Raw genomic sequence first — 16,494 nt, 5'->3', positions numbered from 1 at the left:
ACCAAAGACATCCTAGTAAATCTCCACTGAACCCTTTCCAAAGCTTCAATGGTTTACGGGTAATTCAAGCGTCATTAAACAGCTGTCAGATTTTAAAGAAAGAGCTAACAAATGTGCACACAATCTCAGGGTGGCAGAGATATCACACAGGCATAGAATTGCCACAGTGTGGAAAGAGGCCATTCGGCCCATTGAGTCCTCACCTTTCCGCTTGAGGGCATCCCATTAGATCTAGACCCCTACCTTATCCTCAAGACTCCACATTTTCCATGACTAGTTTTAATCCCCGTACCCCCCTCCGTAATCTGCACCCCCCCCCCGACCCTGAATCCACCTAATTTACATAGCTTTGGACTGTGGGAGGAAACCAGAGCACCCAGCAGACACGGGGAGAATGTGCAAACTCCATACAGTCACCCGATGGAACCAGGCCCCTGGCACTGTGAGGCAGCAGTGCTAACCACTGAGTCATGAAGTTTTTTTTTGCAATGCAGTCACTATTCTAACGTTGTTTTAAGAGGCCACAAAATGCAGAGATGAATTACCAATTAAACCTTTAGTGATTTTGGCCAAGAAATAACTATTGACCAAGACAACAGGAGATGGCCCCTGCTCTCCTTCTACTAAAAAGATGAGATCTTTTACACCCATCAGGGGGAAGTGGCACCTTGGTTGAACATCTCATCTGAAAAGTGGTGCTTCAGAAGACACAGCAGCTCATCAATGCTACAATGTCAGATTACATTATGCAAGTTTCTAAATTTGGGTTCGCACTTGTGGACTTGTTGCATCAGTTATGTAAATTGACAAGTAGACATAATGAGCAATAGATTAAACAAAGTGTTTCAATCCATAATGATAACCTTCATCCTATTTTATCAACTCCCACCATCCATTTCCTGAATGCAGTGACTCCTTCAGATCAATCGGAATAAACCTTTTCCATATGTCAACCATAAATTAGGCTGTCTGACTGTGTGTGGCATTACAGTGGCATTCTGTATTTATCTCATATTTGTGCAGATCAAAAGCAGAATCCTTGCGCATTGTTATTTCTTCCAAGAGAACACAGTGGTTAACTGCAAGCCTCACTCTTTCCCAAGTTATACTTCCTGCATGTACAATAGTCCTTTAAAAGGTGCAGCACTGTTGCACTCATACATATGTAAACTGCTCACAATGTGCGTCTGTCTGACTGCTTGGAGCAAGATAGACACTATGTGTGCATTGTACATGTAAACTAATCCTGAAGGGCCCCCTTGTTGCAATGGTCAGTAAATATGCAGCACCAAATACTAATAAATTGTGTATTCAAATTAAAATGTTCACACATGTCACAAACATCTATTGTGAAGTTTAAGCTGTTGATCACAAATTAAATAAATTGCACCTGGACTATGTACTTAATCCTTACCAAGATTCTAATTTGTTCAACCTCTCCAGTTCAGGCAATAAGCATGACACATTATTTTTCAGATGAGGTTTCAGTAATTTATAATTAGAATGCATGTCCAATAAAAGAAATGAGGTTACTATCATCTTGTAAGATATCTACCATGCTTAAAATAAATAGAGGAAGCGGCAATGATCCACTTCAGTAAATAATGGCACTGTCATGCCGCAAATTAATTCCTTAAGATTGGTTTCAGTAAAAATGTAGAAATTTGTAGAAACAGATAGCTGTTACTATGGTGATTGTAACAGGGATTTTGAGAAGGCATATTTAGAAAGTTGGCTTTGGTGAAAAAAAAGCCCAAAATTGATGATTGCTGAAAAACTATTTTCAATCTGCTCAATCACAATTTCACTTTAATTTCAGCTACCTGGATTGGGGTAAAATAAAGGAGTCAGAGCGCTCGACCGAACTTTTCCATCCAATCATTTGTAGTAAGTCTAGCTCAAAGTACTGACATAATGGACATGATAATTTTGCTTCACTAAACAAAATACAACCATAGTTCCATGATTAATGTTACAACCAGACAATAAGACAACAGTTCCGGACCATGTTAACATGACATATCAAATTATCAAGCTTCTATAAATATTTGCCAATACTGCATTGTGATTGGTTCTTGAAGGTTTGAATGCAAATGAAAGTGCAATACCTCTTTTGTAGTTGTGGTTGACCCCGAAACTGTGTTCTGTGTAAGGAAGGAGAAAAAAAATACAATTTCAGTTGAGAAGCTTATTAAGGAAAATAATAATAATTGCAGACGTTCATAATGAACTTTACCTTACCAAAAATGCTTGTGAAAAAGAAATTCATAAGATGGATAATGCTAATACTAACTTGAGTGTGGTTTTGGATAGGGATAAAATGGGCTCGATTGTACAAATTGTTGTGTGCCCCACTCTCCCGATTGACAAGTCAGGTGTGAGCCCGTATCCCAACTCTGAAAGCCTGCAGCTTTGCAGTGATATCACTATTGGGCAAAGGAGCCACAAGGCACTACAATGCCCACTAACTGGTTGTTAAGGAACTTCAATTGTCCTAACATTAGGGGAAAGGCTGCCTGATACCTTTCTTAAACCACACAATAGGCTGAGCAGAAGGGCAGTGGGAAAGTCACAAAGCTATGTTTTACAAGCCACCTCTATCACAACCTCCCTCCCCTCCTAGGCTGTCCGATGGTCTCCTCAGATTAGAATGAATTGGTACGATTGTTTGTGATGTCACTGTACAATAATCTGTAAACTCAGCAATTACACACAAATCATTGAATTCCTACAGTGTGGAAGCAGGCCATTCGGCCCATAAACCCACACTGACCTTCTGGAGAGCATCCCACCCAGATCCAACTCATACCCCTGTAACCCTTCATTTCCCATGGCTAATCCAACTAACCTGCAGATCTTTGGATTGTAGAAGGAAACAAGTGCACCTTGGGGAAACTCACGCAGACATGGGGAGAACATACAAACTCCACACAGTCATGCGAGACTGGAATTGAACTAGGGTCCCCGACACTGGGAGGCACCATTGCTGACCACTGAGCTACCGTGCCACCCAACAAAGTCCAGCATAAATTGACTAAGACATATGGACTGGTCAACCTCCGTCATTCTGAAATCTAATAGTATCGAAAACTACGTTTTGGAGCTGGCTTGAGCTCAGAAAACAACTTTAGATGCAACAAAATAGAAAATGATGGAAACATCTAGCAGGCTGGGCAGCATCTATAGTGAGAAACAGAATTAACATCTCAGGTCAATAACCTTTCATTAGAAAGCTTAGAAATGTCATTGGCTTCAAGCGAGTACAGAGAGCCAGAAAAGGAGAGGGAAGAAAGATGGATAAAGAACAGAAGGCAAGCTCCACGCTAGGATAAAAGTGGGACAAAATAAATGACAAACAAAGATGGCAGATTTCCTTCACCAAAACAAGATTAGTGAATCCATGGAGTTTCGCAAAAACCTGGTCGTTTCAGGCATTTTCCATTGATCCCATTCAGAGATGCCAGTAGACACCTCTGAAGCAGGTGGCACCTGATCCCAGCCTCCTGGCTCAGAGTAGGGGTGCTACCCCTCCACCACAACAGCCTCCCTGGCAGTTTCATTGTCTCCTTACTGAAACTTTCCTACACCACAATTAATTGAGTTGAAATTCCCCAGCTGATGTTGTGGGATTTGAACAGATTGCTCTGGTTTTGGGGCCTCTACATTATTAGTACCATGATAAAGCAAAATGTCTGCCCCAATTTTCATTTTTAATCTAATCGGTCAGATTCACAAACAAAAATATCAATTGACTAAGACTGCTTCATATTTAGCAAGATCATGGTAATTGTGAAATTAGGACAGATTCAATGTTATCCATAAACCATAGCAACACAGGAACAGAAGTAGACCATCCATCTCGTTGAGCCTGTCCTTCTATTCATTCTGATCATTGCTGATAGAACTCTTCAATGCCCTTTTACTTAGTCCATCTCCATAACCTTGTACACCACTGCTGTCAGAAATATATCAATCTCTATCTAAAATGAACCTCAAAATTGAGCTTCCAGAGCCCTCTGCAGTAGACAATTCCAAAAGTTCATCACCTGGGGTTCAAAAGAAATTCAAGTATTAATGTTCAGCATTGTATATGAAAAAAACTAAGTTTAGTTTATTTCTTTTACTCATTCAGTGGCTTGTCCAGCATTTATTGCCCATCTCTAATTACCCAGAGGGCAGATAAGAGTCAACCACATTGCTGCGGGTATGGAGTCACATGTAAGCCAGACCAGGTAAGGATGGTAGTTACCTTCCCTAAAGGGCATTAGTGAACCAGATGTTTTTTGTCCTGACAATTGACAACGATTCTTGGTCATTATTAGACTCTTAATTCCAGATTTGTTTTTAGATATATTGAATTTAAATTCCATCATCTTCCACAGTGGGAGTCAAAACCAGGTTCCCTGGAACATTACCTGGGTCTGTGGATTAACAGTGCAGCAGTAATACCATGATTTATTGGACTGGGGAGTTAAAAATTGACCACAACCACCTGATGAAGGAGCAGCACTCTGAAAGCTATTGCTTCCAAATAAACCTGTTGGACTATAACCTGGTGTTGTGCAATAATATCACTACGCTATCACCTCTCCCATACAGAATCACTAAACATAATGAAGCTACATTAAACTGAAAGTCACAATCTATTAAGTTTGACAATAAAGTCCAGATTCAGAGCAAAACCCCTTTCCCTCTTAAATCCCTTGATTGACCATACAAGTCTGTTTTCATTCACATTCTTCATACAATGCAGTATGTTTTGAAGCAGGCAAGAAACTCTCACTAACCCCTAATGGTATCCACTTCGATGAGATACAGTCAATTAATTTGAAAACTGTGCAATTAAAGAAAAGGGCTGAGATCATATCATTGAAGCTGTTATACTGGCTTTGTAGCCCAGAATACAAAATGCGAAAACGAGGAGATAAAGCTGAACTGAGAAAGGTTAAACATGTGTCAATGAAAAATAGAACTCATTAAAAGCATTGTATTATATAGAAGTGGAGCAACTGATTACATTGTAAATATTTCATTAGATTAAAATGTTAAAGCCCTTCAATACCCCCAGAACCAGGAGAGGGCCAGATAGTGCTAACCAGATAATTGTGTGCCCGGGGCTGAGTTCTTCTACAACGTATGCAAGAACTGTTCATTGATTAGCACACAGTAAGTTCTAACACCATGCTGGGCTGGAAACACACTTCAAAAGCTCTGCTGCTTCCAGAGCGCCACAAACACTACTGACTCTCATCTGTCAGAGCATAGCATGTATAACGGTAGTTATGGGAGGTCAGTCAAGGTACTACAACATAGAATTTGACAGGCAGCCAAATCATTTAAATTCTAATCTCTTACGACTGGAATGAAAAAATATTGCGCAATGTGTTTTTGTGAAATACAGAAAAAGCAGGGCACAAATGGAAAAGGGCCACAATTACATTTCTTTACACTTGCAGCACAAATGAGGTCAAGCAATGAGCTGCAAAGCAGTTTCAAATCAAAGTAGAGCAGCTCAGATCGGTTTCTCAATGTCATCTCCGGCTATTCCAAGTAAATGCAGTATCGAATGGCAATCCAATGAGAATTCCTGCCCCAGATCTAGTGATTCCAAGTCTCCTGGTATGATCAGCATTTGTGCGCTCTTGACATGGTACCTTGCATCCCTTGTGTTAGGGTTGAGGATGTCACAGAGTCCTGGAGAGGAGTCAACAGCCAGAGTTTGTGATCCATGTCAGCATCAATTTCTTAGGTAAGGCGGTACGATGAGGTCCTGAAAGCAGATTTGAGGGAGCTTGAAAGTATTTGGACATGCACGACCCCTAAAGCAGTCAGATCCAGATTGCTTGCTAGTGCTGTGCGTTAGTGAGCATACTCGGAGAACTGTGTGACTGAACACATAGCTAGAGAGAGAGAGAGAGAGAGAGAGTGTGTGTGTGTGTGTATGTGAATGTAAGTGAGAGTGAGCATGTGATTGTGAGTGAGCATGTGAATGTGTGTGAGAGTCAGGACTGTGTGAGTGAGAGTGTGTGTGTGTGAGAGAGGGAGAGAGAGAGAGAGAATGTGTGCGTTTGTCAGCGTGTGAGTGAGAGAGACTGAATGAGTGAGAGATAGATTTCAGGTGCTTTGGGATCACTTCTGGGGCATATGTTGTACAACTTGGATGGGTTGCATCCTTGCAGGACTGGAATGAATATTCTCACAGGGAGATTTGCTAGTGCTGTGGGGACAGGGGTTATTTTTAAATCAAACTTCGTAGTGGGTGTCAACCTGAGAGGGAACTCGGATTTAAGGGAAGCAGAGTTGTTAAAAGAAAACAGAAAACTAAACAGCAAAAACTGAAGATAGATGAATTAATGGCAAGCACCAAGTAAGATCAAAATATTGAATTTTGTTAATAATTAGAAGTTACATGGCCTTGAACTTTAACTGTCCAGCCATCCCTACCATTGAGTGGGACGGTAGAAATATCTTGATTATGTATCATAGCTTCATTTAATTAAAGAGTCCCTGCCAATAAGGAGAGCATTTGGTTCGCCACTGGGATTTCATGCACATTCTCTGCCTCCCTGTCAATGACTCTCCCACACCTACAGTTCAGCAATTCCCAGGATGGTGATAGAGGTTACCATTGACCAGAAAATGAACTGGACTAGCCATTTTAATACATTTGCTAAAAGAGCAGATCTGAAGCTAGAAATCCTGCAGTGATAACTCACCTCCCATCTCTCCAAAGCCTATCCACCTCAAGGCACAATTCAGGAATGTGATGGTGATAAAGTATTGGGGAATCAATGGTTAAAAGTCTCCGTTTTGTAAGTCTCTATTTTGTAATAATAATTTGCCTTACAAGTTCAAAATGGCAGTTGCAGTCACAGTGACAGTGAGAATATGAATTACAAGAATGCAGGACTCTCTGCATAACCTTGGAGATGTTTCTGTATACACTTCTTCCCAGTACTATGATTAGGCTGATCAATAGAACGTTGTTAATCGGCTTGTTTTATCTACTTTTACTTACGACAACTTAACATTAAAATGTGTGGGAATGATAAAATATGCTGCCTTTCTGTTAGAAATCAGAGATCAGTTATTGGTATATTCAGGGTCATCTCTGATATCCTAGATTTTTGTCGATTGATCTCTCACCGGCTTAATTACAAATAAGAGAGTGCTATTTTGCAACCTATGAGTGGTCCAAGAATTTTTAAGTCAACAATGGAATACTCCTCACTTGCCTAGATGGGTGCAGCTCCAACAATACTCAAGAAGCTTGATGCCATCTGGGACAAAGCAGCCTGCTTAATTGGCTCCACGTCCACAAACATTCACTCTCTCCACCAAACACATGCTCAATAGCAGCAGTGTGCACAATCTACAAAATACACTGTAGAAATATCTGAAGGCTCCTCACACAGCACCTTCCGAACCCACGACTACTTCCACTTCGGACGACAAGGGCAGCAGATACATGGGAACATCACTGCTTGCAATTCCCCTTCCAAACTACTCACTGTCCTGATTTGGAATTATGTCACTTTTCCTTCACAGTGGCTGGGTCAATATCCTAGAATTCCCTCCCTAATGACATGGTGCGTCTACCATTTACCTACAGTACATGGTCTGCAGCAGTTCAAGAAGGGCAAATAGGGATGGATACTAAATGCTGGCACAGCCAGTGACACTCACAGCCCACAGATTAAGTAAAAAAAAAAGTGAAAGGGAAAAGAGAATGTGACATTTGACAACATCTGCCCAGAGATAAGCATGCAGAGAAAAGGCTCCAGGTAAAAACAAACAGAAAGTAAGGTGTAATCATTTATACCTGCATATGAGAGAGAAGGCAGCAGTTCTTACTCTTTACAAACTACGAGTGAGACCAAAAGATTGATGTAAAAGACTCACTCAAGTGTTGCTGTGCCAACAGGAAAAAAGCTACTTATTTTGAGTTAACCAGCAAACAGAAGGCTGTTAAGAACAGACCCCTGGTTCAAAGAAACAAAGTTTGGGAAGAACTAAAGAAATTAATTTGGTAATGTTCAAAGTGTTGAGTGAAGGGGACTATTCACAAGGATATAACATTTACCCTGCTAGGGCAGGGAGAAGAGATACTGTTAAAGCCAGGAGGGCTCGGATCTTTATATATGATCTTATAAAGGGTTTTTTCAGTTGTAATGTGTTTGCAGGGAATACTTTTTTCTGAATTTCATTGCACTAGCTGTCAATGAAGTTGTATTTAGAGAATGATGACTTTGGTGTGCTTAATACAATAAAATTCTTAAAACGTGGAAGTTTTGTGATCCTTTTCAGAATGAAAGGTCAATGGAAATTTTCTATTGTTACAAGTTATCAGTCTCTACCTTGAAAAGAAATAGTCTAATATATAAAGTTCAGAGCAGATACCAGTACACACACAAATTCAAATACGTTTTCAGAGACGTTTTGCGGCTTTATCTGGTAGACTCTCTGAAAGCCTGTTTAGTGCATTGGCCTTTTAATGCTGACCAGTTCTCAAGGTGTTTGCATGTACATTTTCTAATGAAGATATGATCGTTGATTGTATTCATTTAGCAGGTCTTCATTATTTTTAAGACAACGCATTGAAGAATGAAAGATATGGCTTTGGACATGCATTGATTGATAAATCATATGCCATCATAAACCATTTTTATTTTCACTGGTTATGTTTACATTTGACATAGAACTACATTATTTGGGTAGAAAAGATATATTCCTAAAAGCAACATCTTAAAATGCATGGATCCAGGTGCACAAAATTGGTTGTGTGTTATATCATTGTGATCATGCAAATTGGAATTGAAAAACAAAAAGGTGTAGTAATTTTCAGACAGCCGGCGAATAAACAAAGGCACAAATTGTTGGTGAAATGCAGTAGATCTGGCAACATCTATGGATAGCCTGCTTTCTCTGTCAGATGCTGGCCATACCTGCTGCATTTCTCCAGCAATTTCTGTCTTTGTTTTAGATCTTCAGCAGTTCTTTGTGTTACATTGGAGAACAAACAGTTTTATTCGACAATATGCTCCTGTGTTGATTCGTGGCTTTATGAATTAGTTATTGAAATCAGGTTACATGGCCAAAAAGATGCCACCGGTACTCTCTGTTTAGATTAGATTCCCTACAGTGTGGAAATAGGCCCTTCAGCCCGACAAGTCCACACCAACTCTCCAAAGAGTAACCCACCCAGACACATTCTCCTACCCAATATTTACCCCATATGTGGCAATTTAGCATGGCCAATTCACCTAACATGCACATCTTTTGGATTGTGGGAGGAAACCCACACAAACTCCATAAAGACAGTCGCCCAAGGTGGGAATTGAACCCTAGTCCCTGCCGCTGTGAGGCAGCAGTGCTAACCACTGAGCCACCGTGCCACCCTGTTAAGGAGTGAACATTGTTCATTAGCACAAAATATTAAAGCAACTTCAAAACTCAAGTTGGTTTGAAAAAAAGTGATATTTCAAAAAATTACAGCAAGTCTAGTGTGTGATACCAATATTAATTATAAATACTTAGAATCTCTGTGGATAACAACTAAGGACTCTCCACTACCACCTTTGCTATCTAAAATAGAAAGAGCAGGGAAAGAACATGCAATGCAAATGAATGGTTCACACGAAGAAAGAGACAGACTGACTTGAGGGACTGAATGGCTTGTTTCTGTATGATTCTTTAATGGCACTGCTGCCTGGAGGTGTCAGAATGATTAATTTATAAGAAGCTAGCTTGTCCATACTTTACCAGGATTTCTGTCCCTTTTTCTGAAATGTTGTGGCAGAGGTCTATCTATTTAATAAGCAGAGGAAATTTTGTGTGAAAATCATGAGAAAACTAGGCAGCTAGCCGTTTCATTGCAAGTCCTCAAACGTGGGCTGGCACCAGCAATGACTCACTGCAATTGTCTAAATAGAGAGTGTGACGAGTAAGCCTTGTACTTGGAAACTGTTCCCTTTGTTGTAGAATGTACTTTGAAGTCCTTTAACACCCGTGAAGAGCAGCCTCAAGGTAATTTGCCTGTACCTTCAAGTCACAGAAATCCAGACAGAACAAAGACTAATGAGAACAAGATCCTTCGTGCACTAAAAGGGAAAATAAAGAATTCGCCAGCAACATCACTTTTTTTTATCTCTAGCGACCAACTGGCACCTGATTCAGAGCTCAACAAAGCACAAGATTTTCCCTCTCATGAACACAATACACATTTCCTAGAATTACCTACTGTTCCATGACCTACAGTGAATGGACCCATATAACAATGTTTTTTAAAAACATGAAAATTGGAGATTTGAGGAGTTACCATGTCATACAGTCATACAGCACGGAAACAGACCCTTATGTCCAACTCATCCACACCGACCAGATATCCCAACGTAATCTAGTCCCATCTGCCAGCACCTGACCCATATCCCTGTAAACCCTTCCTATTTGTATACCCATCCAGATGCCTTTTATATGTTGCAATTGTACCACACACGCACCAACCTCTCCATGAAAAGGTTGCCACTTAGGTCTCTTTTATATCTTTCCCCTCTCACACTAAACCTATGCCCTCTAGTTCTGGACTCCCCCACCCCAGGAAAAAGACATTGTATATTTACCCTATCCATGCCCCTCATGATTTTATAAACCCCTATTAGGTCACCCATCAGCCTCTGTCGCTCCAGGGGGGTTCAGAAAAGATTTAGAAGGATGTTGCCAGAGTTGGATGGTTTGAGCTATAGGGAGAGGCTGTCTTCCCTGTTTTCCAACAGTTGAAACTTTATTGCTGGAACAGCACAGCAGGTCAGGCAGCATCCAACACACAAGCAAGGCAGGAGGGCGCGGGCAGCCCTGCCTGACCCTGCATCTGATCGAGAAGCTGATTCCCTCCCATTGATTGAGACTGTAGTAATGATGTTGGTGTAGAGCAGTCAGGTTCAATCCCTCCCCAAAGCCCATTTTGGAGGGTACATCCTACATATAGGTGTGTGATATCCTGTTAAAGGCATTTGCCTGGTCCAGGCATTAACCCCCATCTCCTGCATGTATGCGATCGTAACCCTGGGGAGTGGGAGGCTCTCTAAGGCCGTCCAACCCAATACAGCACAGGTTTGGCTGGAGAGAATCCCCAGTCCCAGAACAGACCTAATCCGGTTGGTGATGACTTTAGACAGGAATTTTTAATCTGCTTTTGTCGGTGATATTGGTCCCCAATTTCTAATCGCCTCCCTCTCCCCCTTCCGCTTGTAAATGAGGGTGATGATTCTTTTCCTCATGGATTTGCACATGCTACCTGTTAGAAGCATACCATCATCCACTCCCAGCAGGTCCCAGCTAATTAAGTCCGACAAAGCTGAATACAGCTCAACCGATAAGCTGTCACTTCTGGGAATTTTAATCTTTTCTAAGGACTTAAGGGGCTTGGTCAGCTCATCCAGAGATAACGGCTGGTCCAGCCTCTCCCATGGGCTGTTGATTAAGACCTCGGTGACAGAGGACAGGAATTACCCCGGGAGGCTGCACTGTCTGTGGGCCTCATGTCTGGCAATAAAAGGATTTGCTGATCCTCAGGATGTCAGACTGAGATGACGCTACTGAGCCATCTTCTTCCTTCAGACTGCTGAGCACACAGAGCTCTCCCTGTGTATATTCTCAAAGGAGAAACGTGAGCATGTCTCATCCTGCTCCTTGGCACGGACACTGGACTGGAAGATTATCTTGGAGATCTCCGAGTGAAAGAGCAAGGCTTGCTGGCTCTTCACCTCCTGAAGATTCTCCGTGATGTCAGCCCCCATCATCCACAGGAGGAGAAAGATCTGCATGGTTGTCTGGAGTTTGGACAGTTTTCCCCATCCGTCTCTCACCTTCTGAACATCTTTGAGTACAAAGAACCTCTTGATGCTCCCCTTAGCAGCTTCCCACCAGTCCACAAGAAATTCAAGAAGGACTTCATTGTTCTCCAGTCTTAACAGTCTCATTTGGGTTCCTCAGTGTTTTCCGGGGTTAAAGGTTTCACATTTGGCTTCATTTTCTGGCCACCTGGTTGTCCTATAGGTGACAATCAACCAGCAGAAGGCAATGGATCTGACCATGAAAAGTTGTGTCAGAAACAGGAAATTATCCTTGAGTAGATAGGCCCATCTGGCCATGACCAGGTGTATCAGTCCGATCAACTGGTGTACCTTCCTCCAGCTTCTTCATATTCATCCTGACTGTGTTCCAGACACCCTGCCTGAGGCTCAGACACTTGCAGCAGTCATAGCATTGATTGGCTGGACCCTGAATTGGTGTTGGGCCGAAGCTTGCATAAAGTTCCACTAAGTTACAAACAAAAAAACTGCAGATTCTGGAATCCAAGGTAGACAAGCAGGAGGCTAGAAGAACACAGCAAGCCAGGCAGCATCAGGAGGTGGAGAAGTCAACATTTAGGACGGAAGAAGGGTTACACTCGAAATGTTCTTCCAGCCTCCTGCTTGTCTACCTGAAGATCTACGAACAGCAGCTCACCTCAACTGACAATCCACTAACAACCAATCCAGTGACGATCTCGAAATCCTCTGATGACCCGCAATATGGAAATTACACTTGATCTGAACCAAAAGGCCGAGAAGGGGATGACTAACAGTGTTGATAATTGGCAGTCCTTTTGTAATTTAGTTGACAGTCAGATCAGACTGAATATTAATCATGTGTCCAAAGAATATTGATTCAGAACATTAGAATTTTAATTTATACAATAATGCTGGCTGCAGTAGAAATAGCAGCATTCTGCAGCTTTTGCAAATGACTGTGAATCAGAGCTCACATGTGGAAGGAGGTGAAGAGAAAAATCTGCCAGACCTCTTTCTAAAGATAGGAGCAGCAGGGAGAACTGGACATGTTAAATTCACACATGCCTTTGTGTATACAAAGGGAGTTTTTAAGTTGGTTCGAGTTTTAACAAGTAAAATTACAGGCCAATGGCTCATAATTGCAAAGCTATAGTTAGAAATTTTCATTCCAGTTATTTATAATAAATATTCATTCTTATTCAGTACAGAAACTCACTTCATGATTCCCATCAACCTGGTATAAAAGACAGATAAATTGGGTAATTCTGTATACTTATTAAAATCTTTGACTCTTGCAATGACTCCAGGAACAGCAGGGCTATGATTTCATATGCACTTTCCCAGTGCAATATTACGTCTGCTACAAATGATAAAAGTAAAGCATTTCAGATGCTGGTGATCTGAAATAAAAACAGCAAGAATGGTGAACACAGCAGGTCCATGGATAGAGAGAGAGAGAGAGAGAAGAGCAAATGCTTCAGGTCTAACTTGGCTCTTCTCGGAACTTCCATTTTATTTCTGGTGAGAATGTTTCTGGTGCAGGACAAGGATCATTGCCTTGCAGGTTCAGCTCTGCTCAGAAAGACCTGGTGGATTTGAGAAAAGCTTGTGTCTTCACACATTCACACTTCTAACATGTTATTTCTTAAAGCGCATTTCTGCATTAATTGTTTCCTGGTGATTTGATTTCTTTGTCGCTTAGCTCTCAGCAATTCTCAAAGAGCTTGAGGCACCCTGACCCTTTTTTCACACCAGGAAGGCTTTCTCCACCTTCCTCCTGTGACAGGAACTTCCCTCGATCAGCTGCACTAGCAGCCAAAGCTTCAGTTATCGTGATATGCCCTTGTGATTGTTGCAGTCCACCACAACCATATTGCTGATTCACAACCTAGATATAGACTGGGAATATTAGGTGTCACCAGTACCATTTGTATATGCACAGGCCATGACAGCCACCTTTGTCTGCTATCCTAGTGTTCATCATCCACATATTTGCTTACTTATTCATTTGGAGAAGTCTTCAAAGTATTGTTCCTATGTCAGATTTTTCACAAAAGTTACCCAACTAAGCATCTCCTAAATCATCTCACAATACTCCATAAGGCTTTGCAACTTTCAAAGCCATCCTAAGTTATCATGAGCTGTGCCAGTCACTGCTGGATAAGCACCTCTCTACAATTACTGCAGAGGCATCGCAATGCCTAGAGATTCTGAAACATGCTAAGTGACTGTACTGACAAATGAGGCTTTAAGTTCTGCATCCACTTCCCAAATGTAAGTGTTTCGATGCAAAAAAGCTCTCTCATCTTCTCAGTTCACTGATGAAGATGATCATGGCAAGTGTTAAGTCAAAAAATGTCACTGTTCTGCACCTGAATTGTCCTTTCCATCACATATTCAAAAGGTGGAAATAATCAATTGCTCATGACTATTCATTACATGAGCTTTTGCTTCATACACATCACCATGAGTTCAACCATTAGCTTGTGCTTTAACAATATTAAGCTCCATATTTAGTCCTCCACTGACATATGTAGACCATACATCTGATATTATACATTGTATCATGTTTCTTGCTGTTACAACCTCAGAGATTGTATATTATCTTTCTTTTCTAGATATATTTTTTCCTAAATGCCTATTTCACTAATGGGCTTCTGGTGCGTGAAATTAAACTCCGCCTGGCAGGGTGACCTTGTGTTGCAAGGCAACACATCCAAGTAAAGCTATTATTTAACACGCAATCCAAGATGATCCATCAGGCTTTATCAGTGAGGGAATATAATTAGAACAGGACTTGAAGAAATGTTGATGCATTTAAAAATAATCAATTATCTAATAGACACCAACTTAGCAAGGCCATACGGTGGAAAATGTGATCGTTTTTTCTGATTTCCTTTCAAAGTACTGTTTTACACACACACTTTCATCAAGCACAAAAAAAGTTTAATATCGGAGGCATTTTCAGTGCAATGCTCTGCAAGTCACAAATGAGTTTACTCGATTAGAAATGCTCTTTCTGGATGCATTGTGAAAAGTGGGATACCATGTACATAGTCTTGTGGCGCACCAGTACCATGCTAAGTGAGACAGATCTAGGACAGGCCCAGTGTGAGGGTTCTGGATCAGTGGTGCTGGAAGAGCACAGCAATTCAGGCAGCATCCGAGGACAGGCAAAATCGACGTTTCGGGCAAAAGCCCTTCATCAGGAATAAAGGCAGAGAGCCTGAAGCATGGAGAGATAAGCTAGAGGAGGGTGGGGGTGGGAGAGAGTGGCATAGAGTACAATAGGTCAGTGGGGAAGGAGATGAAGGTGATAGGTCAGGGAGGAGAGGGTGGAGTGGATAGGTGGAAAAGGAGCTGGGCAGGTCGGACAAGTCCGGACAGGTCAGGGGATCGAGTTTCTGGAGGTTAGAAGCTAGGATGAGGTGGGGGAAGGGGAAATGAGGAAACTGTTAAAATCCACATTGATGCCCTGGGGTTGAAGTGTTCCGAGGCGGAAGATGAGGCGTTCTTCCTCCAGGCGTCTGGTGGTGAGGGAGCGGCGGTGGAGGAGGCCCAGCACCTCCATATCCTCGGCAGAGTGGGAGGGGGAGTTGAAATGTTGAGCCACTGGGCGATGTGGTTGATTGGTGCGGGTGTCTCGGAGATGTTCCCTAAAGCGCTCTGCTAGGAGGCGTCCAGTCTCCCCAATGTAGAGGAGACCGCATCGGGAGCAACGGATACAATAGATGATATTAGTGGATGTGCAGGTAAAACTTTGATGGATGTGGAAAGCTCCTTTGGGGCCTTGGATGGAGGTGAGGGAGGAGGTGTGGGTGCAGGTTTTACAGTTCCTGCGGTGGCAGGGGAAAGTGCCAGGATGGGAGGGTGGGTCGTAGGGGGGCGTGGACCTGACCAGGTAGTCACGGAGGGAACGGTCTTTGCGGAAGGCGGAGAGGGGTGGGGAGGGAAATATATCCCTGGTGGTGGGGTCTGTTTGGAGGTTGCGGAAATGTCGGCGGATGATTTGGTTTATGCGAAGGTTGGTAGGGTGGAAGGTGAGCACCAGGGGCGTTCTGTCCTTGTTGCGGTTGGAGGGGTTGGGTCTGAGGGCGGAGGTGCGGGATGTGGATGAGATGCGTTGGAGGGCATCTTTAACCACGTGGGAAGGGAAATTGCGGTCTCTAAAGAAGGAGGCCATCTGGTGTGTTCTATGGTGGAACCGCTCCTCCTGGGAGCAGATACGGCGGAGGCGGAGGAATTGGGAATACGGGATGGCATTTTTGCAAGAGGTAGGGTGGGAAGAGGTGTAATCCAGGTAGCTGTGGGAGTCGGTGGGTTTGTAGAAGATGTCAGTGTCAAGTCGGTCGTCACTGATGGAGATGGAGAGGTCCAGGAAGGGGAGGGAGGTGTCAGAGATGGTCCAGGTAAATTTAAGGTCAGGGTGGAATGTGTTGGTGAAGTTGATGAATTGCTCAACCTCCTCGCGGGAGCACGAGGTGGCGCCAATGCAGTCATCAATGTAGCGGAGGAAGAGGTGGGGAGTGGTGCCGGTGTAATTACGGAAGATCAACTGCTCTACGTAGCCAACAAAGAGACAGGCATAGCTGGGGCCCATACGTGTGCCCATGGCTACCCCTTTGGTCTGGAGGAAGTGGGAGGATTCAAAGGAGAAATTGTT

The 16,494-nt window shown here is 42.5% G+C and overlaps 1 protein-coding gene across 3 annotated transcripts in view; it reads right to left on the bottom strand.

Moving 5' to 3' along the window:
• LOC122556323 (calsyntenin-2) overlaps positions 1-16,494 on the bottom strand; it is a 564,920-nt gene that overhangs the window by 409,375 nt on the left and 139,051 nt on the right. For 2 of the 3 annotated variants that reach the window (XM_087993697.1, XM_087993699.1), the window contains exon 3: positions 2,109-2,144. The exons of the other annotated variant lie outside the window; for it this stretch is intronic. In XM_087993697.1, the coding sequence (XP_087849823.1) occupies positions 2,109-2,144 (36 nt within the window). The remainder of the gene's footprint in view (positions 1-2,108; positions 2,145-16,494) is intronic. 3 annotated transcript variants of the gene reach the window in all.

The sequence above is a fragment of the Chiloscyllium plagiosum genome, unplaced genomic scaffold (assembly GCF_037043375.1).
Source record: "Chiloscyllium plagiosum isolate Xiang-an unplaced genomic scaffold, Cpla_swu_hap1 HiC_scaffold_13, whole genome shotgun sequence".
Classification (NCBI taxonomy): domain Eukaryota; kingdom Metazoa; phylum Chordata; class Chondrichthyes; order Orectolobiformes; family Hemiscylliidae; genus Chiloscyllium; species Chiloscyllium plagiosum.
The sequence above is the reverse complement of the archived record's forward strand: the minus strand, read 5'-3'. Positions and strand labels throughout refer to the sequence as shown.